Raw genomic sequence first — 26775 nt, 5'->3', positions numbered from 1 at the left:
TTGGCTCCTGTTAATTATTCATCATTTATTTACTTATATACCAACTCTGGTATACATACAAAGTAGATTTTTAATTGACAACCCACACTCTTTTGCTTTCTTTCTTTCTTTTTTTTTTTTTTTAAAGTAGGCTCCATGCTCAGTGCAGAGCCCAGCGTGGGGCTTGAACTCATGACCCTGAGAGCAAGACCTGAGCTGAGATCAAGAGTCGCATGCTTAACTGACTGAGCCACCCAGGTACCCCAACAACCCGTACTCTTGTGAGGAACAAATTTACCCCTTAGAGTACACGGTTTATGTATATTCTTTTTGTCTTTAGCTTTACAGTACCCAGTCAGTGAACTATTTTCACTTTGGTTAGCTGTTTTCTCCCATCTCTCCAGGGAGGTTATGTTATACATTTGTAACATTGTTAAGTTTATTTTCATAGTCTCCATACATCCTAGGATTTTTAAAATTTTTTTTCTTCTTCTAAATTTGCGCCAAGTTACAAGGAACTTGGCGCCAAGGAACAAGTTAATTCTTCGGGTATTCAATTCTATGGGTTTCAGCAAATGCAGTCTTACATCCGTCACCCCAGTACTATATAGAGCAAGCAGTTCCGGGGTGCCTGGTTGGCTCAGTCGGTAAAGCATGTGAGTTCAAGCTCCCCCGTTGGGTGCAGAGATTACTTAAAAAATAAAATCTTAAAAAAAAAAAAAAAAAAGTTCCATTGTACTAAGTCAGTTCTTCTCCCTTCCCTCAAACACTGACCCGTTTTCTATTCCTACAGTTTTGCCTTTTCCATAATATCATATAAATGACCTCAGACACTTGTAGCCTTTTGGCTTCTTTCGCTTAAAATATCTTTCAGATTCACCCATGTAATGTGAATCAATAGTTCCTTTTTTATTCTTAAGTAGTCGTTGTATGGATGTGTGACAGTTTGCTTATCCATTCATTTGTTGAAAGATATCTTGGTTGTTTCCAGCTTTCAATGATTATGAATCGGTGGTAAACATTAGCATTTAGATTTCTGCGTCACCACGAGTTTTCAGTCCTTTTGAGTAAATACTAAGAATGTAACTGCTGGGTCACATGGTAATTGTATGCCAACCTAAAAGAAACTGCAAAACTGTTTTCCAAAGTTTGCATTCCCGCTAGCAATGTGTGAGAGTTCCTGTTTAACTTGATATTGTCAGATTGTTTTTAGCCATGTAATAGATGTGTAATGGAATTGCAGTGTAGCTCTAATTTGCATTTGCCTAATGACACTGAAGATCGTTTCATATGCTTATTGGCCATCTGTATCTCTTCTTTGGTGATTTTTTTCCTTGTAGATCTTTTGCCCATTAAAAAAAGATTGAGTTATCTTTTTTATTGTTGAGTTTAAGTTATTTAGGAGATGTTTTTCCCTTCTTACTGAACTGCTAGGACTTCCTGTACAGTGTTAAATAGAAGTGGGGAGAGAGGACATCCTTGCCCTAGTCCCAGATTTAAGAGCAAAACATTCAGTCTCTCCACATTAGGTATGTTAGCTGTTGGCTTAATTCAGAGATATTATTTATTAGGTTAGGAGAATTCCCTCCTATTCCTAGTTTGCTCAGCGCTGTTTTTTTTTTTTTTTTCAAGGTATTATTTTTAAGTAATCTCTACACCCCACGTGGGGCTGAAACTTACAACCACGTGATCAAGAGTCCCATGCTCCACTGACTGAGCCAGCCAAGTGCCCAAGTTTTTTTTTAATCATAAATGATAAATTTTGTCAAATGATTTTTCTGCATATATTGAGATGATCATATGGTTTTTCATTTTGTTGTTAATATGGTGAATTGCATTGATTTTTCAAGTACTGAATTAGCCATGAGATGAACCTCGCTTAATCATGATATATTATCTTTTTTATATATTGCCGGGTTTGATTAGTCATTAGGGAAATACAAATTAAAACCACTTCATGCCGAGTAAAATGGCTGTAATAAAAAGGTGATAACAGTTGCTGGTGAGGAGGTGGAGAAATTGAATCCTTACACACTGCTTGTGGGCGTGTAATGTGGTGCATTTTTTAAAACAATTTGGCCGTTCCTCAAAACGCTAAATCTAGAGTTACCATATGATCCAGAAATTCCACTCCTCAGTATATATGCGAGAGAAATGAAAACATATGTCTACACGGAAACTTGTACACGAAGGCTCATAGCTGCATTATTCAAATAGCCAAAAGTTGAAACAACCCACGTGTTCATTATCTGACAAAAGGATAGACAAAATGTGGTATATCCATACACTGGAGTATTATTCAGCAATAAAAAGAAATAAAGAGCAGACACATGCTATGACTGGGGTGAAGCTGAAAAACGTTACACGAAGTGGAAATAGCCAGTCACGAGAGACCATTCGTTGTAGGATTCCATTTATGTGGGATGTTCAGAACGGGCAAATCCCCAGAGACAGTAGCTTGCTGGTTGCCCAGCGCCTGGCTTTCTCCTCTGCTGTGTCTTCAGTGTGAGGGTTTTGTGTTCATGCAGTCAAGAGTTGGGCTTCGTTTAAAACCTGTTGTGGGGCGCCTGGGTGGCTCAGTCAGTTAAGCCTCCGTCCGACTTCAGCTCAGGTTGTGATCTCGCGGTTCGTGGGTTCAAGCACCGCATCGGGCTCTGGCTGACCGCTCAGAGCCTGGAGCCTGCTTCGCGTTCTGTGTCTCCCTCTCTCTCTGCCCCTCCCCTACTTATGCTCTGTCTTTCTGTCTCTCAAAAATAAGCGTAAAACAAAAACAAAACTGTCGCACCACGGGCTGCAGATCCCTGTGTCTCCCTGTTTGGCTGTGGATCTTCCCTTTCTGCTGCTCTGCAGAGCGTCTTTCCCAGTTTCCGCCGGCTGTATTCCACTCGCTTGTACTTCACACTTGCTATTGTTAGCGATGAGGGTTTTTGGGGGTGATAGTGGAGTGTGTGGGGTCCGGAGTTGACGATCAACAAAGAATTCTTGAAGATGTCTTTGGTGCAAGAAGGTGATTTTATCAAAGCTGGAAGACAGGACCCGCGGGCAGGAAGAGCTGCCCAGGGGCCATGAGACCCTGGTTATATACTCTGGGGATTGGGGGAGGTAAAATCCTGGAAGTTTCCAAGGAGACTTTCGTATGCTAAAGAAGACTCAGAGGAAGCTGGAGGCCTAGCAGTTGTCTAAGCTAAGGTTGTTTTTCCCTCTAGCAAAGCATTAGCATTAAGACTGTAGGGTTAAGTAGTTCCTGAGAAGAAACGTTTTTCCTCCGCCTGCCCCAAGTATTTGCCAGTGGGCTGCAGGTTATAAGGAAATTTAATTTTATCTGCCATTTCCTTCTGCCTTTGTTTCCCACATCAGCTAGCACTTTGGGTTACTGGCAGGGAGAAGGTCATTCTCTGATGTTTTGATTAAACGGGATTCTTCCATAGGTGCTGGAACCTGGGGCTTGAGGGTGTGGCCTTCATTGGCCGTTCTACTTCTTTTCTAGAAGTTACTCTGGACTTCTCACGTATCCTTGCCCTCCCTAGGGCTAAAGAGCTTTTTTTAGTTTTCCTGTTCCCTTTCCCAGCTGCAGTGGCTTTCCACCAGTGCCTCCTGGCTATAATGTTTTGCCTTTCTCCAGTAGTTTAAGCTTTTGATTCCTAGAAGAAATGGGAGAGCTGAATCTGGGCAGGGTTTCATTGCTATCATTTTCTATCCCCAGCTTTGGTGAGTTTCCACCCATGTCGTGTCCTCAGGCTATAGGTTTTGTTGACTCTCACGGAAAGTAGGGATTTTTTTTTTCCCATAGGGGGTGTGGGTTTCATGGAGTTTCAGCAGTGACTACTGTTTTCTTCCCCTAGCCAGTCCCACCGGGGAACTTTCTTCTCAAGGTTCTCCCCAGTCCTCCTCATGAAGCCCTGGTGGGGTTACCAGGGCGAGAAAGCCTCCACAGGGTGGGAACCGTGCCTGCAGCTCCCGGGGCTTCACATGTTCACACTAGCCCATAGTCAGCCTTTCATGATTCATTAATCTTATCAAACTCTGTCCCGGGCAAACAAATGCGTGGGTCCCGTCTCTCCTGCAGTTGTGTCTCCGCTTTTCAAGAGACTTGTTGACCCATGACCTCAGTTCTCCAGTGATTCAAGGAAAGTCATTAATTTTGTTTCTTAAGCTTTTTTCTTGTCCTAAGGATGGGAGCAATGTTCTTTCGGGCTCCGTTCTCGTTGGTTTCAAACTGGAAGTCGTGTGGTTCTTTGGATGCACACAGATTCTTAATTTTGATAAAGCCAAATTTATCCGCCGTTTTCTTTGGTTTGTACTTTTCATGTTTTGTTGATTGACAACTGTGTATGAGCTAGTTCTTTAAAAAAAAATTTTTTTTAACATTTATTTATTTTTGAGACAGAGAGAGCATGAACAGGGGAGGGTCAGAGAAAGAGGGAGACAAAGAATCGGAAACAGGCTCCAGGCTCTGAGCTGTCAGCACAGAGCCCGACGCGGGGCTAGAACCCACAGACCGCGAGATCATGACCTGAGCCGAAGTCGGACGTTTAACCGACTGAGCCACCCAGGTGCCCCTGACCTAGTTCTTTTAACAGACACGCATATTAAGGCAGGCAGACTATGCTGTAGAGAAGTTCATGTAAAAGGCTGGAATTATTTGATCCTTGAATCCAGGCTTAGATTTTCTGTATGAGAAAATGTTAACTAATTCACTTTCTTTAAGCATATAGGATAACTTATTTCTGTTTCTTCTTGAGTCATTCTGGTAAGTTGTATTTTCTTTTCTTTTTTTTTTTTTTAATTTTTTAACGTTTATTTATTTTTGAGACAGAGACAGAGCATGAATGGGGGAGGGTCAGAGAGAGGGAGACACAGAATCTGAAACAGGCTCCAGGCTCTGAGCAGTCAGCACAGAGCCTGACGCGGGGCTTGAACTCACGGACTGTGAGATCATGACCTGAGCGAAGTCGGACACTTAACCGACTGAGCCACCCAGGCGCCCCAGTAAGTTGTATTTTCTTAAAAATTTGTCCATCTAATCTGCTTCAGATTTATCAGCACTCATACTAGCCTATACTATAAGTATCTGTTATTTTTATACCTCATATTTTGTATTTATGCATTCTGGGTTATGTTTTCCTTTCTTTGGTCAACCTCACCTAAGAGGTAGGTTTTAAAAAAATGGTTATTTTAATTTTTAGAGAGAGAGAGAGAGAGAGAGAGAGAGAGCAAGCGAACAGGGAAAGGGGCAGAGAGAGAATCCCCAGCAGGCTCCATCCATGCTCAGCGTGGAGCCCGATGCGGGGCTTGATTCCACAACCGTGAGAACATGACCTGAGCCAAAATCAAGAGTCACATGCTTAACCAACTGAGCCAACCAAGCATCCCTTAGTTTTTAAAGAAAATTTGTTTTGGGGCATCTGGCTGGCTTGGTTGGTAGAGCATTCAACTCCAGATCACAGGATCATGAGTTCAAGCCCCATGTTGGGTGTAGAGATTACTTTTAAAAAAGTGAGTAATAATGGGGTTCCTGGGTGGCTCAGTCAGTTAAGAGTCCAACTCTTGATTTTGACTCAGGTCATGATCTCATGGTTTTTGAGATTGAGGCCTATGTTGGGTTTTGCATTAACAGCAAGGAGTCTGCTTAGGATTCTCTCTCTCTCTCTGCCTGTCTTTCTCTCTCTCTCTGCCTGTCTTTCTCTCTCTCTCTGCCTGTCTTTCTCTCTCTCTCTGCTTCTCCACTCGCGCTCTCACCCAAAATAAATAAATAAGCTTAAAAAAATGGGTAATAAAATTTTCTCAAATTCCTATATTAAAAAATCTGTTTCTCTGTTGATATTTGCTATTGTCTTTTGTTTTCCATTTCATTGATTTCTGCTTTTATCTTTATTTCATTCCTCCTATTTTTTTTTTTTTTCACCTTTCCATGATCAAATTGCAGAATATATACAGTACCAGATCTGAGCGGGTCCTAAATGCATTGTAAATTGCAATGTGGATCACACTCTAGCATGTCTGTTCCTGCCATACCGCCAGCCTTTCCCTCAACTCATCCCCAAAAGGCCCAAAGAGTATAGTTCCCTGTGATCAGTTGTCTGACGAGTGTGAATAAAGCCAAGTTATGTTTATGTATGTAAGTTGATGGAACCAGGCAAGAGTGGACTGCTGTGGGATAATAGCCCTGTTTAGGGGAGACACTGAAGTATAGTAAGGAAGGAAAGAAAGTTCTTCCAATGGGTAGCACTTTGAATAGTACATTTCATAGTCAGTTTTTTTTTTGTTTGTTTTTTGTTTTTAATATGAAATTTATTGTCAAATTGGTTTCCATACAACACCCAGTGTTCCTCCCAACAGGTGCCCTCCTCAATACCCATCGCCCACCCTCCCCTCCCTCCCACCCCCCATCAACCCTCAATTTATTCTCAGTTTTTTTTTTACATTTTTTTTAATGTTTATGTTTATTTTTGAGACAGAGAAAGACAGAGCATGAACGGGGGAGGGGCAGAGAGAGAGGGAGACACAGAATCGGAAGTGGGCTCCAGGCTCTGAGCCATCAGCCCAGAGCCTGACGCGGGGCTCGAACTCATGGACCGAACGCGAGATGGTGACCTGAGCCGAAGTCGGACGCTCAACCGACTGAGCCACCCAGGCGCCCCAATTTATTCTCAGTTTTTAAGAGTCTCTTATAGTTTGGCTCCCTCCCTCTCTAACTTTTTTTCCCCTTCACCTCCCCCATGGTCTTCTGTTAAGTTTCTCAGGATCCACATAAGAGTGAAAACATACGGTATCTTTCTCTGCCTGACCTATTTCACTTAGCATCACACTCTCCAGTTCCATCCACGTTGCTACAAAAGGCCGTATTTCATTCTTTCTCGTTGCCACGTAGTATTCCATTGTGTATATAAACCACAATTTCTTTATCCATTCATCAGTTGATGGACATTTAGGCTCTTTCCATAATCTGGCTATTGTTGAAAGTGTTGCTGTAAACACTGGGGTACAAGTGCCCCTGTGCATCAGCACTCCTGTATCCCTTGGGTAAATTCCTAGCAGTGCTATTGCTGGGCCATAGGGTAGATCAATTTTTAATTTTTTGAGGAACCTCCACACTGTTTTCCAGAGCGGCTGCACCAGTTTGCATTCCCATGTTATTTGTTTTTTTTGAAGGCAAGCTATACTGAGGTGAGGATCTGACCAGATTCACAGACAATAGCTAATGATTTTTAGATAGATAAGGACTCAGAAGGAGCAAGAATAGAGAATCAGTGCAAGGAAGTGTATGGAAAAGGCGTGTGGACAGACCTCTTGGGATAGATCTGGAGTGCAAGGATTTAAATCTCACTTGTGATCATCAGATGAGCGAGATACTCGTTATGCCTCAGTTAGCTTCTTTCTCCATCCACCTACATGATTGCTCCGTGGGCTCATGAACAAGTGGCCATGACGCAGGGAGGCCGAAAAGGACACATTCTGGATCGGAATGTATTTTCCCACCTGCCATGTTCTGTTGGCGACCCCATTCGCCATCATGAGATTCCACAGAGCAAAGGGCTTCACCAAGGAGTTCACTCTAAGGCAAAGTAAGTGGAGCGTTATTAACAAGATTTTCTCCTCTTACTATGAATCCTACATGCTGCCAGAGGAATATGGTCGGGACTCAGCATACCTGTGGTGCCCCCTGGCATTCATCCTGACAGCATCCCTAAGACCTAGATCTTTCAGAAATGAAATCAAGAAAGGAAGGAAGGGAGGGAGGGAGGGAGAGGGAGAAAGAAAAAAGAAAGAAAACGAGGGAGAGAGAGAAAAAAGGGAGGGAGGGAGAGGGAGAGAGAAAGAAATCCAGTATATATACTAGTAATGATGTCATTGATGCGTGTACTGAATTAACCCGTGTGTGGTGGTAGAAATGATGTCTTCTCAGACAAGTTCAGGAGAAAGGTTCTAGGTATGGTTTCTGACCTAAGCCTGGTTCGTTAGCCATCTTAAGTGATTTTGTTAGCTAAGGGATTATCTTTTTGTTTGTTTTAACCGGCTGCTTGGAGTTTATTTTCCACTTGGTGCGAGGCACACCTTCGTGGGGGTGTCAGGAAGGCTTGCATGTGGCTTGGATAGTAGAGGGTGGGGTTCTCTCAGCTTCCTTTTTGGTGTTTGCAGTTTTGATGTTAAAGACCCCACTGCTTCTGCCTGCTGCAGCCTGCCTAGTCTACGGGGAGGGGAGGAAAGGGACCCCGGGGAGCCTAGTGCCTCCTGAAGCCTGGTGGCTGGTGGTGGCCACTCAGGACTGGGGCGGGGTGTCGGCTTTGCCAGGCTGGCCGCCAGGCTGCTTTCTCCTGACATCCAGAGCCAAGTCACAGGTGATTGTGGTGTTGGAGGCCTGGGGAGGTTCCAAGCCTGCGGAGTCTAACGCCGTAGCCGTGAATGGGAGAGCGGACTTCCCGACAAAGAAGCTTGCCCACCAGTGACCTGGGTAGGCCTCGGGGGGACCAGGGTGGTGAAGGATGGCTTCCCCAGGATATTCTGCACTTCCGCAGGAGCTGTTACTGGAAGTGGAACCCAGGCAGTGGCGGTAATAGTCGTGGGTGGCTACGAGCAAGCCGCGATAGGGGGTGGCTTCCTTGCTGTCGTTTGTGGGCTGGTGGAAACCTTGGCAGCGACCCCTCCCGGGCCTCGGCATGTGGTCGTGGGTGGTGAGGATGGTGATGGGGGCGCTAGGCCACAGAACCAATTTGCAAAGGAGACCAGGGAAAACCGCTGCACAACTGAGATGCCCACAGGGCTCCGCTTTCTGTTTAATGCAGACAGAGTTGACTTTAAAATTTTTTTTTAATGTTTATTTGTTTTTGAGACAGAGACAGAGCACGAGTGGGGGAGGAGGGTTGGGGGGGGAGGGAGAGGGAGGCCGATAGACACAGAATCCAAAGGAGCCTCCAGGCTCTGAGCTGTCTGCACAGAGCCTGACGCAGGGCTCGAACTCACAAACCACGAGATCATGACCTGAGCTGAAGTCGGATGCTTAACCGACTGAGCCACCCAGGCGCCCCAGACAGAGTTGATTTTCAGTGTTTGAAACTAAGAACCCTGGTTTCTACAGCGAAATAAGTCAAGTGGAGGAACAGATTAGGAGGTTGAATAGCATGCTCCCCAAAAGATGTGTTCAAACCCTAATCCCCAGTACTTGGTGTCAGCCAATGTGACTTGATTTGGAAACAGGGTCTCTGCAGATATAATCAAGTTAAGATCATACTGGGTTAGGTCATACTAGATTCGGGTGAGCCCTGAATCCACTGACTAGTATCCTTATAAAAGGCCAGACACACAGGGAGGAAGGCCATGTGATGCCGGGGCCATAAATTGGAGGGATGTAACTATAAGCCAAGGAATACCAAAGACTGCCACAAAGAAGCAAAGGGAGATGCTTCCTGAGTCCTTCAGAAGGGAGTGTGGCCCTGCCGATTTTGGATTTCTAGCCTCCAAAGCCACGAGAGAATACATTTATGTTTAAGCCACCCAGTTTGTGGTCATTTGATACAGCAGCCTTGGGAAAAGAATACACGCTTCATTCAAGGTACCCTGAGTCCGTGGAAAGATTCAGTTCTGTGAACTGGGTGAGTGGCTGACTGTGTTCTCTACCGTGGAGATTTGACACAGGTCTCTGTTTGCTGAGCCTTGAGGGGGGGATGTTAGTGGGCGGCCCCTAAAAGACCACATGATAGTTAGCCCCGGTCCCAAGTCCCTTTAGTTAGATGATTCCGATTAGCATGCTGATCCGGCCGTCCATTACGGTATTGAACCCACCTTTGTTCCGAGAAATGAAATCCTACTCTTCCCCCTACTACCCGAAGAACCTGGCTTCCATGCCCACTGAAATCAGTATTATCTCCTATGAGCATTCCCGGCCAATGAAAAACAGCCACACCAGTCTCTTAGAATATGCTATTAGTCTCCTCAACAGTATCCCCAATTTAATCAAATCTAAGGCACCATCAATGATAAGACACACTATTACTTTACGAACTACTTAGAAAAAAAAAACACTGTCAAAGTTTGACCTGTAATAACTTATAATGCATCTGCATTTCACAGGCATGAAAAGATGTGCATCTTAGAACTCATGGAACACAGTATTTCTCAAAGCCTTGGTGAAACAAGTGTCATTTGAACTCAGAATTCTCAGGAAAACAAAAGCGTGAGGGAGCAGATTATCCATGATAAACCATTCTACCCCTTGTGTCTCTCTGAGGTTTTGGATTTCTTCCTATTCGTTATTCCAGGGCATTTCTGGCAACTTAACTTTATTTAGTGTGGACTAACGTTGAGTGCAGGTTTCAGTTCACCAACTAAGAAAACGATGAGAACCCAGCTGCTTTAGGTCAGCATATTGAACCCAAAATCTCTGATACGCATACCCATAACGACCGATTCAGCCTGATACGATTATCCCTCCTTGATCTGGCACCCTCCTGTCATATAACCAGACATCCTTGCTCGGGTTGTTACAGGTATTTCTTAGGGTGTAAGCCTTCTCCTGGGCCAGACTCTGTATTTGTCTTTCTGGAGCATACTGGGTCTGACTGTTGTTACAGGTCTGGAAAAAGTGAAGAGTCCTAGAGACGATGAGGAAATGTGGCTTTCTGTGTCCCTGAGCTCACGTGAGCCTCTTTACGAGTTTTCAGGCAAGGTGGCAACTGCATCATCAAACAGAATAGCAGTTGAGTATAGGCAGGCGAGCACCATTCCGGATTGAGACTTAGAAAAAAAAATTTTTTTAACATTTTATTTATTTTTGAGAGACAGTGCTCAAGCGGGTTAGGGGCAGAGAGAGAGGGAGACATAGAGTCTGAAGCAGGCTCCAGGCTCTGAGCTGTCAGAGAGCCAGATGAGGGGCTCGAACCCACAAACTGTGAGATCATGACCTGAGCTGACGTCGGACGCTTAACTGAGCCACCCAGGTGCCCTGCAGACTGAGACTTAATGGAAACTGTGACTCATCTGCATCCTCTCATATGTCGCCATTTCAGTTGTCAAGGTCCTATTTTCACCTAAGAGACTTGGTGAAGAATTAAACTAACATTGGGGTACCGGGTGCCTTAATCGGTTAAATGTCCGGTTTCAGCTCAGGTCATGATGTCGCTGTTCATGAGTTCGAGCTCCGCTTAGGTCTCTGTGCTGACAGCTCAGAGCCTGGAGCCTGCCTCAGATTCTGTGTCTGCCTCGCTCTCTGCCCCTCCCCTGCTTGTACTTTGTGTGTGTGTATGTGTGTCTGTGTGTCTGTGTGTCTGTGTCTCTCTCTCTCTCAAATAAATAAAACATTAAAAAAAAAAGAAACTAACATTGTAATTTGGCAACTCGTGGGATCAAACTTTCACATTTGTCTTTTGGTTTTCTCTGTTCTTCAGCTGCAAACAATAAGAGATTCCTTTACTGTAGCCTCAGAAATTTCAGTCTGTGCTTTCATAGGAGGATTTAGAAATTAGAGCTTCTCTTTTTTTTTTTTTTTTTTTTTTTAAGTAAGCAAGCTCTATGCTTGCTGTATATAAGGCTTGAACTCAGAACCCCCAAGATCGAGAGTCGTGGGATCTACCGACTGAGCCAGCCAGGCACCCCTGTTAATTCTTCTTTAAGCCAGTTTTCACTGGTAGTGATTTTTGTCTCTCCCAGGGTACATGTGGCAATATCTAAAGATATTTTTAGCTGTCACAGCTGGGGAGGGATGTGTGTATATGTTACTTGCATCTGGTGGATAGATACCAGGGATGTTGTTAAATATCCTGTAATGCATAGGATACCCTCCTATAACCAATAAATATCCTGCCCAAAATGTCAGTAGTTCTCGGCTGAAGAAACCCCATCTTAAGCTACTCACCACAGTGAGAAGTCACCACCCTATCCCACGTCCCTTGGTCCCTCAAATATGCTTCTATCCCCTTCAGCAATCTCAGCTCTTTTGCCAAAAAAGTACCATGACATGATCAACGATAAGGAGCACCGTTATTTTATGACGGTGAAGGAAGCAGCACTGGCAAACCATAATGGCACTTTGATCTTCAACACGCCCTTTTATGTGTGCCCTTCATGGGCACTTCATTCTAGATGACGGGATAATGTAGCTGCTTCTCCGCAGGGTGCCACAGGATACTAGAGCCACGCCCCCTCATACTTGCAGGTTCTCCCTTAGGCCCCAAGTAGACCCAATCCCCAATCCTTGAAGTCCTCTTGCCTGCAACCACTTCTGATGCACATTTCTGCTTTTCAGCAGCACAGTTGTGTCTGTGTGCGTGTGCACACGCACGTGTAAGACACGGTGGGTTCCTGTGTAGCTTGGGGGGGAACTGGGATTGCTGGAGACCACGTTTACGACTACTTTTTTCTCACTTAAAAATTTTTTTTCCTCAATGTTTACTTACTGATTTTTATTATAAAATTGTTTTTAATGTTTATTTTTGAGAGGGAGGGAGAGACAGAATGTGAGTGGGGGAGGGGCAGAGAGAGAGAGGGGGACACAGAATCGGAAGCAGGCTCCAGGCTCTGAGCTGTCGGCACAGAGCCCAGTGCAAGGCTCAAACTCATGAACTGTGAGATCATGACCTGAGCCGAAGTTGGACGCTTAACTGACTGAGCCACCCAGGAGTCCCTAGTCTTTTTTCTTAATGTAAACTCTAACCCCAACGTAGCACTTGAACTCCTGGCCCTGAGATCAAGAGTCACATGCTCTACCGACTGAGCCAGCCAGGTGCCTCCATAATACAGTGTTGAACCATCCTCTTTTCATCGCCACTGTGAGTAACTTTGTACAGCAGACTGTTATCCATTCTGTCTGGATTACTGTCCTGGCCTTTTTCTCCCCGCTTCCGCTCACTCTCCCTTCCAGTCCACAGCCCTCGAAGTAGCAAGTGTGTTTCCTTTTCCAGCCACCCTATAAACCTTCTTTGCTTACAACCTTCCGTGGCTTCATTTTGCACTTAGAATAAAATCCAAAATCTTTATTTTGGTTTCTAAGGGTGATCAAGTCTTCCCTTTTGTTTTTTTTTAAAGTGTTTATTTATTTTGAGAGAGAGCGAGAGAAAGAGCACATGCTTGAGCAGGGAAGGGGCAGAGGAGAGAGGGAGGGAGAATCTCAAGCAGGCTCCACACTCAGCACCGTGAGATCATGACTTGAGCTGATATGAAGAGTCGGATGCTCAGCTGACCAAGCCACCCACACGCTCCAAGAGAGCCTCCTTTTATTCTCAAAAATTAATGCTTTGGACAGTAAGTTACTGGCCCTTTACCTGTACGGCCCTGATTTTCTTTACATTTTTTTTTTTTTTTTAACATTTATTTATTATTGAGAGAGAGAAGAGAGAGACAGAGCGTGAGCAGGGGAGGGGTAGAGAGAGAGGGGGAGACACAGACTCTGAAGCAGGCTCCAGGCTCTGAGCTGTCAGCACAGAGCCCACATGGGGCTCTATCTCAACGAACCACGAGATCATGACCTGAATGGAAGTCGGACGCCCAACCGACTGAGCCTCCCAGGCGTCCCTGGAAGGCCCTGATTTTCTGGACCCTGCTCCCTGACCCCCTGAGTCACTAACCCCCGCTCACATCTCCTCTTACCTTTCGTCCCTGCTTTGGGGCCTTTGAAGGTTCTGTTCTTCTGCCTTCTGTTTTCCACACAGTTTTCTCCTTGTCATCCTTCAAGTCTTAGCAAAATGGGCATCTGAGATGGCTTTCGTCACTTTTTTTTTTTTTTTTTTTTTTTAAGGAATCTTTATACCTCATGTGGGGCTTGAATCCACAACCCCCAGATCAAGAGTCGCATGCTCCACCCCCCCCCCTTCTCACCTCTCTACCTAAACAGCCTCTATCTCTGTTCTCTGCACCATTTCCTTGCTCACTTCTTCCATAGATTCTCCAGAATTTGATGGCTTTTTTTTTTTTTTAATTTATTTTGAGAGAGTGAGAGACCAGGGGAGGGGCAGAGAGAGGGGGAAATAGAATCCCAGGCAGGCTCTGTGCTGTCAGCACAGAGCCCAGTGCAGGGCTCCAACTCACAAACCACGAGACCGTGACCTGAGCCGAAACCAAGGGTGGGATGCTTAACCAACTGAGCCACCCAGGAGCCCCCAGAATTTGGTGTTTGTTCTGTCCACTTGTTTATCGTTAATTTCTGGCTTGTCCATCAGAATGTAAGCTCCCTGAGGGTATGGATTATGTGTGTTTTCTTCACCAGTGTGTCCTGGGGCCCGCACGCCACAGTTCCCTTAATGAATAATATGTTAAACAGAAGAGTAAAATTCACCAGGCCTTCCCTCCCTGACCTCCTGGTAAGGGTAACCTGCCTTGCAGAACAGAGTCAGACGGTCCGTCGTTCTCTTCCTTGCACGTCTCACAGCTGTACTTAGACGGCCATTTGTGTAATGTCACTATTGTCAGTTTCTCCTAGATTATACTTCCATGAGAACGGAGGCACATCTCTCTTGCCATGCCCACAACAAGGCAGTTCAGGAGGCATGAGTCTGCGGAGTCTCACGGAGGCTCATGTGCCTGCGAGCTGGGGAGAGGGAGGAGGAGGGGACCTTGGCTCTGTGGTGGCACAGTGAAAACAGGAAGGGCACGTGCGCGGCTCACGCAGGCCTCCCCGTGCAGGGTGATTAGGTGGCCCGGTCTTTCTCTTCTGCAGAATTTCCCTGGACTTCCTCTGCTGCACTCTTGTTGTCCTTAGAGGTTTCTTAAACTTCAGCAAATCTGGGTACGTGGAGGACCCAGGCCTTCAGCCAAGGCACATGGCTGGGATGGCAGCAAGGCCTCTGGATCCCGGGAAGACTTGGAGGAGTGTGGAGAGGAACACTTGCAGCTGATGCCCTAACTTCTTTCTGTGTTGTCTTTGTAAACAGATGTCCCGACCGCTACTGGCTCAAAGACCACAGTAGAAAGTATAAACTCAGACAACCCCAACGCAGCATTAACACAGGGTGGTGAAAGTCCAGTTGAAAACACAAAGACCACGACGACCACGACGACCACGACGACCACGACGGCCACGACAGCCACGACCACGACGACCACGGTTCCACCATCTCCTGAGGAAATGAAGCCGTCACCCACCACGTCAGCCGTGGTCACCAAAATCCCATCTACGGCACCCAACAACTCACCCGCTGCCCCGTCTCTAGCCCCGACGCAGAAAGACACAGCTGCCACTCCCAGTAACAAAGAGGGGGTGTTAACCGGCCCCCCGACAGCTCCTGATCCACCAACCAGTAAGTCCGTGAAGCCCGACACCACACAGGGCCAGCCAGCCGGATCTGGAGCCCAGAGTAGCACCAGTGTTCCCACTGACCACGCGACCACACAGGGCACGGGGCCTCTGCCGCCACTGGTTAGCCCCACCCGTGCCACACCCGCTCCTTCCACGGCCACCCCAGCAAGCCCTCACCAACCAGCTGCGACCGCTACTTTGAAGCCCCCGGGGGACTCTTCCAAGGCACCAGACAAAGTCTCTGCGGCTTCAAGTACTTTAGGCACCAAGACCAGTCCCGACTCCACATTACACGGGGCGCCTACCACGCCAAGTAAGTGATGTGCGCCCCCCCCCCCCCCCCCCCCCCAGGAAGAAACTTCTGAATGCTTATATTCCATACAGTTGCTCAGCTGGAAGATAGAATTCATGCTGAGGGTTACACACTGTGACTACACCACCTTCATTCAGGCCTGGGGTCCCCTTCAATGACAAGCAGAGGCCAACAATGCTGTGTTGTTCTGATGAGAGCTCGGGGTTTTGGCCTGCTCGGTTGAGCGCATTAACAAGCCAACAGTCTATTCGTGGGTAAGACTTGGGCGGTTGGTTGCAGGGTGGAGGGAGCGTTGAAAGTAGTTCAGAGCAGCGGCGCCTGGGAGACTCAGTCTGTTAAACGTCCGACTTCGGCTCAGGTCACGATCTCACGATTCGTGGGTTTGAGCCCCGCACTGGGCTCTGTGCTGACAGCTCGGAGCCTGGAGCCTGCTTCGGATTCTGTGTCTCGCTCGCTCTCTGCCCCTCCCCCGCTCACACTCTGTCTCTCTCTCTCAAAAATAAAACAAACATGAAAGAAAAAGCAGGACTCCAGAACAGTGTTCGTCACATGCGTTTGATAGCATTTACAGTAGGAAATACATTTTAATTTTACACCACGATCTGGGACACGAAAATATAACACATGTATAACAACACATGTAACTGATAACAAAAGTTTCACGTATCAGGGCTTATCCTTGCTGTATGGGATACGTCCTAATAATTTTCTACTCCATCCCATTCCTTTATTCCTTTTTAAAAGTGCTGATCTTAACCCAGTAAGTAAATTTTAAAACTCACTGATGGATCATGAGCCTCAAGGTCATGACCCATAGCAGATCTATTGAACCAGAACTTCTGAGTGTGAACCTGAGGGTCTGCATTGTCCAGGACTTCCTCGGTAATCGGGATGCACGCTGCTGTTGCCACTGTGGTGGTGCTGTCCTGCTGTAAGAGCAAGGGCTCTGAGTTAGGGACGCCGGGATTCACATCCCCGTTGCGTCTCCCTGTTGTGTCGTGTCGTCTTCTTTTTTTTAAGTTTACTTCTTTATTTCGGGAGAGAGAGAGAGACAGAGAATTCCAAGTAGACTTTGCACTGGCAGCGTGGAGCCTGGCATAGGCTCGAACACATAAACTGCAATCATGACCTGAGCGGAAACCTTGAGTCAGTCACTTAACCAACTGAACCACCCACATGCCCCGTATTGTGCCACTTCTTAACACTGTGACCTTGGGCAAATCATCAAGCCCCTCTGAGCCTCAGTTTTCTTTTTCTTTCTCTCTTTCTTTCTTTCTCTTTTTCTCTTTCTTTCTTTCTTTCTTTCTTTCTTTTTTTCTTTCTTTCTTTCTTTTTTTCTTTCTTTCTTTCTTTCTTTCTTTCTTTCTTTCTTTCTCTTCTCTTTCTCTCTTTTCTTTTTCCTTTCTTTTTTTTTCCTTTCTTCCTGTCTTTCTTAAATTAAAACATTTTTTTTCATTTTTACTTAGAGGGCAGGGGAGGGGTAGAGACAGGAGAGAAGAATCCCAAGGAATCCCAAGCAGGCTCCACAGTGTCGGCACAGAGCCCCATGTGGGGCTCAAACCCACAAAACCGCGAGATCATGACCTGACCCGAAATCAAGTGTTGGGCGCCCAACTGAGCCATCCAGGCACCCCTGAATTTTTTTTAATGTTTATTTATTTTTGAGAGAAAGAGACAGTGTGAGCAGGGGCGGGGCAGAGAGAGAAAGAGGGAGACGGAATCCGAAGCAGGCTCCAGGCTCTGAGCTGCCAGCACAGAGCCCGACACGGGGCTCAAACCCACCAGCCGTGAGATCATGACCTGAGCCGAAGTCGGGCACTTCACCACCTGAGCCACCCAGGAGCCACTCAGTTTCTTTATGTATAAAATAGGTTAATTATGGTACCTTCTTCGTAGGGCGTGGTGAGGATTAACTAAGAGAGTAACTTGGAAGCACTCAGTATGGTCCCTCAGATGGAGTGAGTCCTCATTTAGTATTAGCTGTTGCTGCTGAGACCATTGCCATTGTGACTGCTTTCATGAGGCCTCACCCTGGCTCATTCAGTCTCACCCATCCTGGACTATGTTATGAGAATGGACTTCAGGTGTTTACTTCTTCCTCATAGCCTTGCTCATTACTCCAGCTTGTAGTCTAGGTGGGAGATAAGATCAAAGAACCTTAGGGAGCTAAGAACAAGAAAGACTGTCCTCTTAAAGGTTCCACTTATTTATATTTTTTACTTTTAAAAAAAGTTTTATTAATTTTAGTAATCTCTACACTCAACGTGGGACTCGAACTCACGACCCCGCAATCAAGAGTTGCACACTCTTCGGACTGAGCCAGCCAGGCGCCTCCCACTCATCTTTTCTCATGGCATTTGCTTTCCAATTACAGCATCATCTGTTGCCTCACAAGGAAATCATGAGCACTCCAGCAAGGTGCCAGCTGTCACTGGGACCTCTTCCTCCGCCACTGGGACCTCTTCCTCCACCACTGGGACCTCTTCCTCCGCCACTGGGACCTCTTCCTCCGCCACTGGGACCTCTTCCTCCGCCACTGGGACCTCTTCCTCTGCCACTGGGACCTCTTCCTCCGCCACTGGGATCTCTTCCTCCATCCCTGGGACCTCTTCCTCTTCCTCGGGACCTGTGGCCACATCTACTGTTATGAGACCTGGAAGCTTTCGCACTCACTTGGCTCCAACTACCCGCCAAGTCTCCAGCACATCGTCTCCTGCCTTGACTCATAGGGATGATGGGGTGCTGCCAGCAGCGGTGGGACAGGTAAGAGAGACCAGACTCAGATGGGAGGGGGCTCTAAGAGGTATTTCTAGTCTTCCTTATAGCCCAGGGCCCCTGGCGAGGACTGTTAGAAGTAGGCAGCCATCCACCCCCTCTGCCTCGCTTTGCCGGACAGCCAGGCACACACCTGGCTCTGTAACTGGCCAGCCCAGCTTGCCAGAAACTCCTTCCTTTGTGTCACCCACTCAGGGGGAGGAAGAGAGGGAGGGAGGAATTAGTGATGAGACCCTGCCAGGCTGAGCCAGAATCTGAATCTCAATGGCTTCTTCTAGATACAATGCGGACATCCCGAAAATCAAACTGAGAGGATGCTCATCCTGAACTTCACGAAAACCAGCCCCTGTGTGAGTACCCTGCTAATCCAGGCTGCACCCTGAACTACACCCCCAAACTGTGGTTTAGCGGCAGGGTCAGAGAAGGTAGAAGGGAATGGTGTGTTCCTTTTCCTGCCCTTGTTTTTTTCCTAGTGGGAAGTGGCCCCTTCCAGCTTACAGAGGGACAAAGTGAAGTTCAGATTCCTCTAAGTCAAGTCCCATGGGGCTGCTGTCAGGCCAGAAGAAGTACCCAGGTCTCCTGGACTTGCACTGTGTAATTGTTCACATGTTCTCAGAGTCTGGAGACCTCAGTCCTAGTTCCTGTTTGCCTTTCGTTCAAGCTGTGATTTAATTAAGTTGATCTCTTTGGTCTTCAGAGGCTCAGTCTGCCTGCCTAACTTTTCCTGCTCTCATAGTCTGTGGTTTTATATTTGCTGGCCCATGTATTAATCTGATGGCCTCAGTGGTCGAACAGCAAGGAGATAATCTCCCTCTGGTCTGAGCAGTCAGTTCCGAAGCATCAGGGAGCCATTGCCAGCACTCAGGGTGGTGTGTGTGTGCTGGGGTGGGGGTGTCAGCTTGCGCATGACTCCATTTTCATGAAAGGGCGTGTCCTACCAGCCCAGATGGCTGCTCCCTTCTGCTGGCACCTGGGAGTGCAGCTGATGGGTGGCTCACTGCTGCCCTCTCCTGGTCAGTGACTGTTTTTGCAAACACCCCCTAGAATTAAGACAGGCTGTCTAGAAGATGAGAAGGTGGGTTTACAACATTTTAATACCACCTGTATTTTTTCAGTCATTTTATTTTGGGTGTTCGTTTTGCTGGGATTTTTCAAGTGAATTTTACAGAGCATGCATTTAGACTGGAGTTTGAAAGGGAGCGGTGCTGCCCTGGCCTTGGGTTATTGGACAAGGCAGGAATCCCACCGATGCATACCCAGCCATTCTCAGGCCCTCTTTTTTGCTAAAACTTGCCAGGTTGTACGATTGGCTGGGAGAAGCATTTTTTCCCCCATGTGCTGTAAAAGGAGGGTTGGAAGCCCTGGATCCCTACCTGGTGTGAGGCTGAGGGATCGGGAAGCCTAGGAAATCCCAGGTAGAAACCTAAGGATGGTTTGTGGGGGTCCTGAGGTGAGCCATACCAAGAGTCCTTTTCTTTATCCGTCTCCATACCTTATTCCGAAATCAGGTCAGAGAAACGCCAGCTTGGTGTGCCTCTAGATGACATGGCAGGACCTGGTAAAAACTGTCCACACTTTGCTTCCTCACCCTCAGCCCTAAAGCCATGTCAGCCATGCTCTGTCTGTTTAGAGATACAGGACTTCCTTCCAAGATGTCTCCATGTGCCTCTTCAAGATCTCCCACAGTGCCCTGTTCAGTGACAGCCTTGCCTTTTTCCCTGTCAGCCTGTTTATGGCTTCATGGACAGAATCTTAGTTTAGGGAAGGGCGTGCATCTTTCAACTTTGGGATAGATATCCTTGGGCTGAGAGCTGGGGCTTCACCTCCTGAGGTCTTTGAACTGGGCATCAACACCTGGAAGGTTGAGAGAGGGCTGGAGTCTTCCCCACTGGCTGGGGGCTGGGGGTAGGGAGGGGTGGCAGTGGTTGCTGGGAAGGACCTCCACAGTTCCTTCTAGAGCAATGATAAGGGCATCAGATCATGACCCCTGAAGAACTCTGAGAGAGAAAGGGGGTAGTCAGGTAAAAGGTATTGGTCAGCCATAGACAAGATAAACAGGGTGAGGGGACCCGGGGAGGAGATTCGCATGAGTCAGGGAAGGCAGGGACTGGCCCAGCTCGGCACCTAACCTCTGACTCCTTCCGGGCCTGCAAGTGGTCCCAGTTGAGGGAATAGAGAAATAGGTTCACACCAGGCAAATGCATTCTCCAGACCTTGGGTCTGACGGGCAGCCCCCAAAACCTAGGGTGTTGTTCTGATCTTTGAGGAATCACTTGTGGTCTCCTTGCAATAGGAGACGAACTTTTCGGATGACAAACTGGTCACACTACTGTGCAGAGCAGCAAAAGCCACCTTCAACCCACCTCAAGATCGGTGCCATATACGGCTGGCACCTATTCCCGAGACCCAGGCAGTGGCAATCAAAGAAATCGCTATCCAGAGTGAGTTGAGGGGAGGGGGTGCTGAGGCCTAAGGGGGGTGGGAATGGGGCAGGGGGTGACAGCTTAGGAGCCATGAGGATGGGTCAGGGCTGGTCCTTCCTCAGTACCCTAAGAAGGGTCGCGCCAAGAGAGACAGCACCCAGGAGACTGAGGTACAGCATGTCCTCTTGGGGCCCTGTGTCCATCCCTCGCACATCACTCTGAGCTGGACCACTAGAAACGTCTCTCCTCCCCACAGCAAACCTCCTGCCCAGGGACGTGTATGAGTTGCTGAAAGACAAATGGGACGAGCTGCAAGAGGTAAGCGGGCTCCTCCCGTGTGCTGGGGCGGAAGCCTGTCCCTCGGAAGTCTACAGTTACTCTGCTCCGCAGTGCTTCTCGCTGTAGAGGGACCTCCCGCTTGCAAGCAGCTGGAAGACGGGAGGATTAGAGAGGGGACAGCCGGGTGACGGAATAGGTCCCCCAGCAAACGCCAAGCAGGAGAGATCGTAACTGACCGGGAGTGACCCACGTTCTGTTTTCTGCCACATAACCTCCTCCTTCCTGGCAGGTGGGAGTCAGTAACATGAAGCTTGGGGACCAAGGGCCACCCGAAGAGACGGAGGACCGGTTCAGCATGCCCCTCATCATCACCATCGTCTGTATGGCCTCCTTCCTGCTCCTTGTCGCTGCCCTCTATGGCTGCTGCCACCAGCGCCTCTCCCAGAGGAAAGACCAGGTGAGGACTTCACTCCCCTCGCCAGGGAAGCAGGCCAGTTCGCCAGATGACTTCACCCCGTCACCCCCATATTAGAGGAGAGTGAGGGGGCCGTGGACCCTTTCGGACAGGCAGAGACCCTCCCTTACAGGAACCGCAAAGTTACAGGGAAATGAAAGAATCATGCGGGGGAAGGGAGGATCGCGGCTGCGGAGTCCAGACTTGGGGTAAAGCCCCGGCTCTGCCTGTTACCCACGTGGCCATGGGCACTTCCTGGAACCTCTAAGCTCCAGGTTTCTCATCTACACGTGGGGAGAACGGTCACCTTGCGGAGCTGCTGAGGGTTCCCTGAAAGAAGTGGACCTAGGCCCACGTGTCTGACGTCTGACAGGAGGCTCTTTTACCCGCCTTCGTCAGATTCCCCTCGTGACGGCCCCACCCAGACACGTAGTCCTCAACCCTGGCTGCACACTATGGGGCCAGTTAGAGAAATTCGCATGCCGGCCTCCTCACACGCCAGTTGAGACAATCTGGATCTGAATGTTTGTTCAAAGCTTCCCAGGTGACTCGACCGTGTGACCCAGGTTGTACCTCGGGTAAAGACGAGAGAAGAGCACGGGCTCCAGGTGGCTCCTATCTGTGGCCGAGACGGCTGTAGGTCGCGCCGCACCCATCTTGCCGGGGCTTGGAGAGGTCCTGGGTCACCCGGCCTGATGAAAGTCATTTCCAGCCCTTCCCGATTCAGTACAATGGGTGGGGTGAGGCAGGTGCCTGGAGAGTAAGGTTTGGGGGGAAGGAATGGAGGAGAGCGATCAGAGGACTCTGCAAAACAGAGTCCGTGTCCACTTGACTTCCTGGATTTGCCAGTAGGGGAAAGGTCAAGTGAGCTGGGAATTCTAGGATGCTGGGCAAGGCCAGTAGCCACGATGATCTCCAGGAGCACTTCGCACATTAGCCAAACTGGGGTTCCTGGATTGTGGGGCTAAATGTGTAATATTAAGGCTATAGCCCCTAAACATTACCCTTTCTTCTTGGGTCATCTTCTCTGCCCTAGCAACGACTAACGGAGGAGCTGCAGACAGTGGAGAACGGTTACCATGACAATCCCACACTGGAAGTGATGGAGACCTCCTCAGAGATGCAGGAGAAAAAGGTGGTCAACCTTAATGGGGAGCTGGGGGACAGCTGGATCGTCCCCCTAGACAACCTGACCAAGGATGACCTGGACGAGGAGGAAGACACACACCTCTAATCAGGTCTGCGGGTGGCCTCCGACAGTGCCACAGCGCTCCAGACTGAGCCACCTCAAGTGCCATTGGGACAGGGGAGGAACATCCTTCCCAGCTGAGGGAGAGACTGGCAGGGGAAGGAGACTTGGTGGCTCCCTCCTCCCAATCCCCACGGGGCCTTAATTTCCCCTTTTCAGACTGAACAAGTCACATTCTGTCTAGATCTGTCTTGTAAGATAACCCACTAGTGCCTGAGCTCAGTACTGCTGGAAGGCGAGAGGGAGCTCACTCACGTGACCATCTAGTAGGATCCCTTCATCCCACATACGTGGAGACCAAGGCCTGACAGGGGTATAAGGTCCAGCTCACACAGCCCCTGGTGGCAGAGTCAGGATGACCACAAAAATTCCCTTTTCCGGGCCGGTGTGCACTGCCACCCCACTCCACTGCTGTCACCACCCCCCGTGCCCTCCCCTCCGATCTGCCCCCGGCTGGATGGAAGGGGCAGCGGGGCCAGATCCTGTCTCAGGGGAATCGGATTCCTTGAAAGTACGGGTCCAAGCTGTCCATCTCCTGTCCCCAGCCTCGCCTGCCAGTGTTCCATCCCCTTTTTGCCTCCCCCTTCCTTCACTCTGTATCCCCACTCTGTCCCAAGGACCCCTGGGACTCACACAGGTCATTGATGGCTTTGAGCCCCTGGTCCTGGATTCTGGCTTCCTTGCATTTGCCTAGTGGGACTGAGTGGGACTCGACCCACACCAGACTCCAGTGTGAGTGAGGTCAGGGATCCACCGGCAGGTGAGGATGGGTCCTGGCCCAGCACCCAGGGCCTCCTTGAAGGGGCTCCCCAGGAAACTGCTTGGCTTCCTACTCCCACTGGGAAGTAAAATCTGCAGCAGCGATGAAGGCCAAGTGCATCTATTTTGTTGTTCACTGCTCAGCCAGTGGGGTGAAGACCCAAGCTAGGTCCAGCAAGAGTGACAGCTGTGGGGCAGACTTTCCCGGGGCCCAGTCCACGGAGAGGTGTCTTAGGAGACAATCGATTGACAGGAAGGATGGGCTTTACTCTCTGTTCCATAGGAAACTCAGGGACTTTTCAAGTTGCTGAGAATTTTGTTGTATTTGTGTTTTAGTCCAGCCCTCCACTGCCCAAAGCCAAAGCCCCAGCCATTGGGGGACTTTTCAGTTAAGCGATCTCACCGATTTCTGGTTCTCCTGTGTCATAGGGCAAGAAAGGTCTAGAAAGTGTGATACATCTTAAGGTGCACAGGGGCAGCTTCGGGGGGCCTGTGGGGTTCCCGGTGACCTCTCACTGTTCCGGCATGGAGTTGGCCCTTGCCGTGTCCCTTGCCGTGTCCCCTTCTCTATATCCTTAGCAGGGCTACCCGGTTCTGTGGTTCTGGTGGCATCTCAGGGAAACAGCACCATGGAGGGTTTAGAGAAAGCTCAGCGGTCAGTTCCCAAGCAGAAGGCACCTGAGGACTGGGCAGAGTGTAGTTTAATCTGGTTTTCTGGGAAGAAGAAATCCCGTGTGGAACTTTGCCCACTGTCTCTTGTTCCTGGGTGTAACTTTCCTGACACCTAGGAAGATGGGCAGAACTGCTTCAGAGAGTGAAAATGGTAATATCAGAGCAAGAAGCCAGAACCTCAGAAACTGGAGGCCCAGGCTCTGATAGTCTTGACGAAATAGGTGGCCTGCTTTAGGATAGCTTATTTTGAAGGAGTTTAGCGAGGGAAGATCTCTGTTCTTCCCTGGCTGCCTTGATTCCTTCTTCATAACCTTTGGCCTTTGATATCTTAGGGGAAAAGAAAGGCCAGGGGTTCAAGTAGGGCCTCCAGTGAGTTTCCAAGAGCTAGAGAGATGCTAAGCTGACAAGGAACCAAAAGCATTTGCCCAGATCCTCCAGGTCAGCAGGATGGATAACAATGCTCGTTTGGGGAAAAACAGAAGAAATCTTGTTACACTGGGAAAAGATCTGTTTGCTTCCTTCCTGCCCCACATTCAGTTCTTTCCACCCATTGGGTTTCTGTGGAAGAGGCCAGACTGGATTACTACTCTTTTGCTGATTCTGGGTCACATTTTACCAGCCGGGCGTTCAGACAGAGACAGCAAATACGCCTCCACAAATAGATCAAAGGCTAAAACCCCCAAAGGCTCTTAGGGAGAGATGATGTCCGGCAAGGACTAGAGTAAAAATTATATACTTGGTCAAGAGAGATGACTGTAGTTCTGTCCAAGGGGAATCTTGGGAAGCTTCGGGCTGGTTCACATGCTCCTTTCGGTGCATCCAGATTGGGTTACACTGGCCTTTTAGGGCAACTTCAGAATCCAGTACCTTGCCTGGGCTTGCTCTTGTCACTAGACCTCTAGGTCAAGGGCCATACAGCCACGCATGTGCAAAGGTCATCTTCATCCCACGTCTGCATTGAGTTCTAAATGCTGTCTGATAAGTCAGATGCTGGGGCTGAGAAGAAAGAAGAGGAACACCAGGAACTCAGCATGACTTTCAACAGGCTGTGCCACAGAAAGATGATAAACTTTACATCAGTGGCAAACTGGTTTCCGTAAGCTGCATAAAAGGCCAGAAACCATGGCCGATGACTGGACAGAACCCAGCAGGAAGCACGCTCTCCTGTGAACAAGGAGCGACTGCTTCTGAAGGAGGTACAGAACATGCCTTGCATCGTAGGACAGAACACGGGTTGAAGCTGGTCTAGACACCAGATTCTTTTGCCCCCTCTTGAGAAGGAAAGCTGGCAGAAAGTTTAAACCACTTCTTGAGCTTTAACCTTTTTGGCAATATATTGGAGAAACTTGGAAAAACTAGTCCAAGCTGATACATACTTTTTGATAATGTAAATACAACAGCCACATGTTAATCCACCCTGCACTGCTTTAAGTGAGTATACTTTGTAAAAACATTTGTTAGTTAAGTGAGGTGGCTTCCCCCCCCCCCCAAAACAAGAATGTAAATGTCTATTTCACTAGAAATGACAAGTTTTGTTTTGTTTTGTTTTTTTCCTTAATGAAAAAAACGAAATGTAAGACAAGCTGATGACAAAGTATTTGTCTTACAGATCAGGCATCTTTGTTTTTAAATATGGTCCTCACCCCCTCCCCAGCCAAGTCCTCTTCTATCACAGGCTTGGAGTCAATATGCACTGGTTAGAAAGTGATACTCTAGTCTTAGGGAGAGGCTTTTAGACACCTAGTCCAATCTTTGTTTTGTTCTTCCAGAAAAAGACACTGAAGGGCAGAAAGATAAAGTGACTTGGCCAAAACACATGGTTAGTGACAGAAACAGGATTAAAACACCGGTGCCGTGGGCCTTAGAAGGGATCTGGAAATTAAGGACAGGCACCAAAATGACACAGAATGCCCTTCTCAAATCTTACCCTGCAGGAAGCCTAGGGAGGGCGTGAGGACAGCAGTGGGAAACATACTGGTCTCCTCTTCCTCTGAGTTACTTAGGTCTCAGACTTGGAACGGTATGCTTTTCTGTCAAGAAACAGTTTTGGATGAGCTTTGACATGGACCTTCTAGTAGGGCTGAGGCTTAAAGGGAGAAAGGTAGGGGAAGGCAGAGGGGGCAAGAGGAAAGCGATGGCATATTTTCCATCATTCGCTAGCTGATTGGCTCAGGTTGGGGAGAACCCAATACTGAGTGGAAGGGAGGGAATTACTATTTGATGTGTCTTTTTTTTTTTTTTTTTTTTTGTTAGTGAATGTCAAACAGTTTGCCCAGGAGACTGGGGGAGCATGTGTCGTCATGGACAGGGGTCTGAAGTACACTGGAATTTACTGAGAAACTTGTTTGTAAAGACTATACTTAATTATTGCCGTTTTCTTACAAAACTATATTTTGGAAAATTGTATACTGTCAATTAAAGTGCTTTTGTATAAGCTGGTTCAAGCCCTGTTGGTTGGACTTGACTGACTGGCTGTGTTCTTACCCTGTGCGTGAGGCTCCGGTCTGAAGCGCCGCGGACATGAGGCGTTCCGGGGCGTGCAGCGCCCTCAGCTCGTCTGCTGTATGGCCGAACTGTGGGGGTGCAGAGAGCAAAAGAGAAAGCGGGAAGCTCAAAGAAAGGAAGGAAGGGGATCCTGGAGGTGATGAC

General features: G+C 48.1%; 1 protein-coding gene across 1 annotated transcript in view; it reads left to right on the top strand.

The window, feature by feature from the left end:
- The window catches only part of PODXL (podocalyxin like), a 43622-nt gene extending 17874 nt beyond the window's left edge, over positions 1-25748 (top strand). Inside the window, exons 3-9 of the mRNA XM_042977218.1 lie at positions 14838-15515; positions 17890-18278; positions 18569-18640; positions 20584-20731; positions 20970-21031; positions 21282-21449; positions 22483-25748. Coding sequence (XP_042833152.1) covers positions 14838-15515; positions 17890-18278; positions 18569-18640; positions 20584-20731; positions 20970-21031; positions 21282-21449; positions 22483-22680 — 1715 coding nt within the window. The 3' untranslated portion in view covers positions 22681-25748. The remainder of the gene's footprint in view (positions 1-14837; positions 15516-17889; positions 18279-18568; positions 18641-20583; positions 20732-20969; positions 21032-21281; positions 21450-22482) is intronic.
- Positions 25749-26775: the final 1027 nt, after the last annotated feature.

This window comes from Panthera tigris, chromosome A2, assembly GCF_018350195.1.
Source record: "Panthera tigris isolate Pti1 chromosome A2, P.tigris_Pti1_mat1.1, whole genome shotgun sequence".
Lineage (NCBI taxonomy): Eukaryota > Metazoa > Chordata > Mammalia > Carnivora > Felidae > Panthera > Panthera tigris.
The sequence above is the reverse complement of the archived record's forward strand: the minus strand, read 5'-3'. Positions and strand labels throughout refer to the sequence as shown.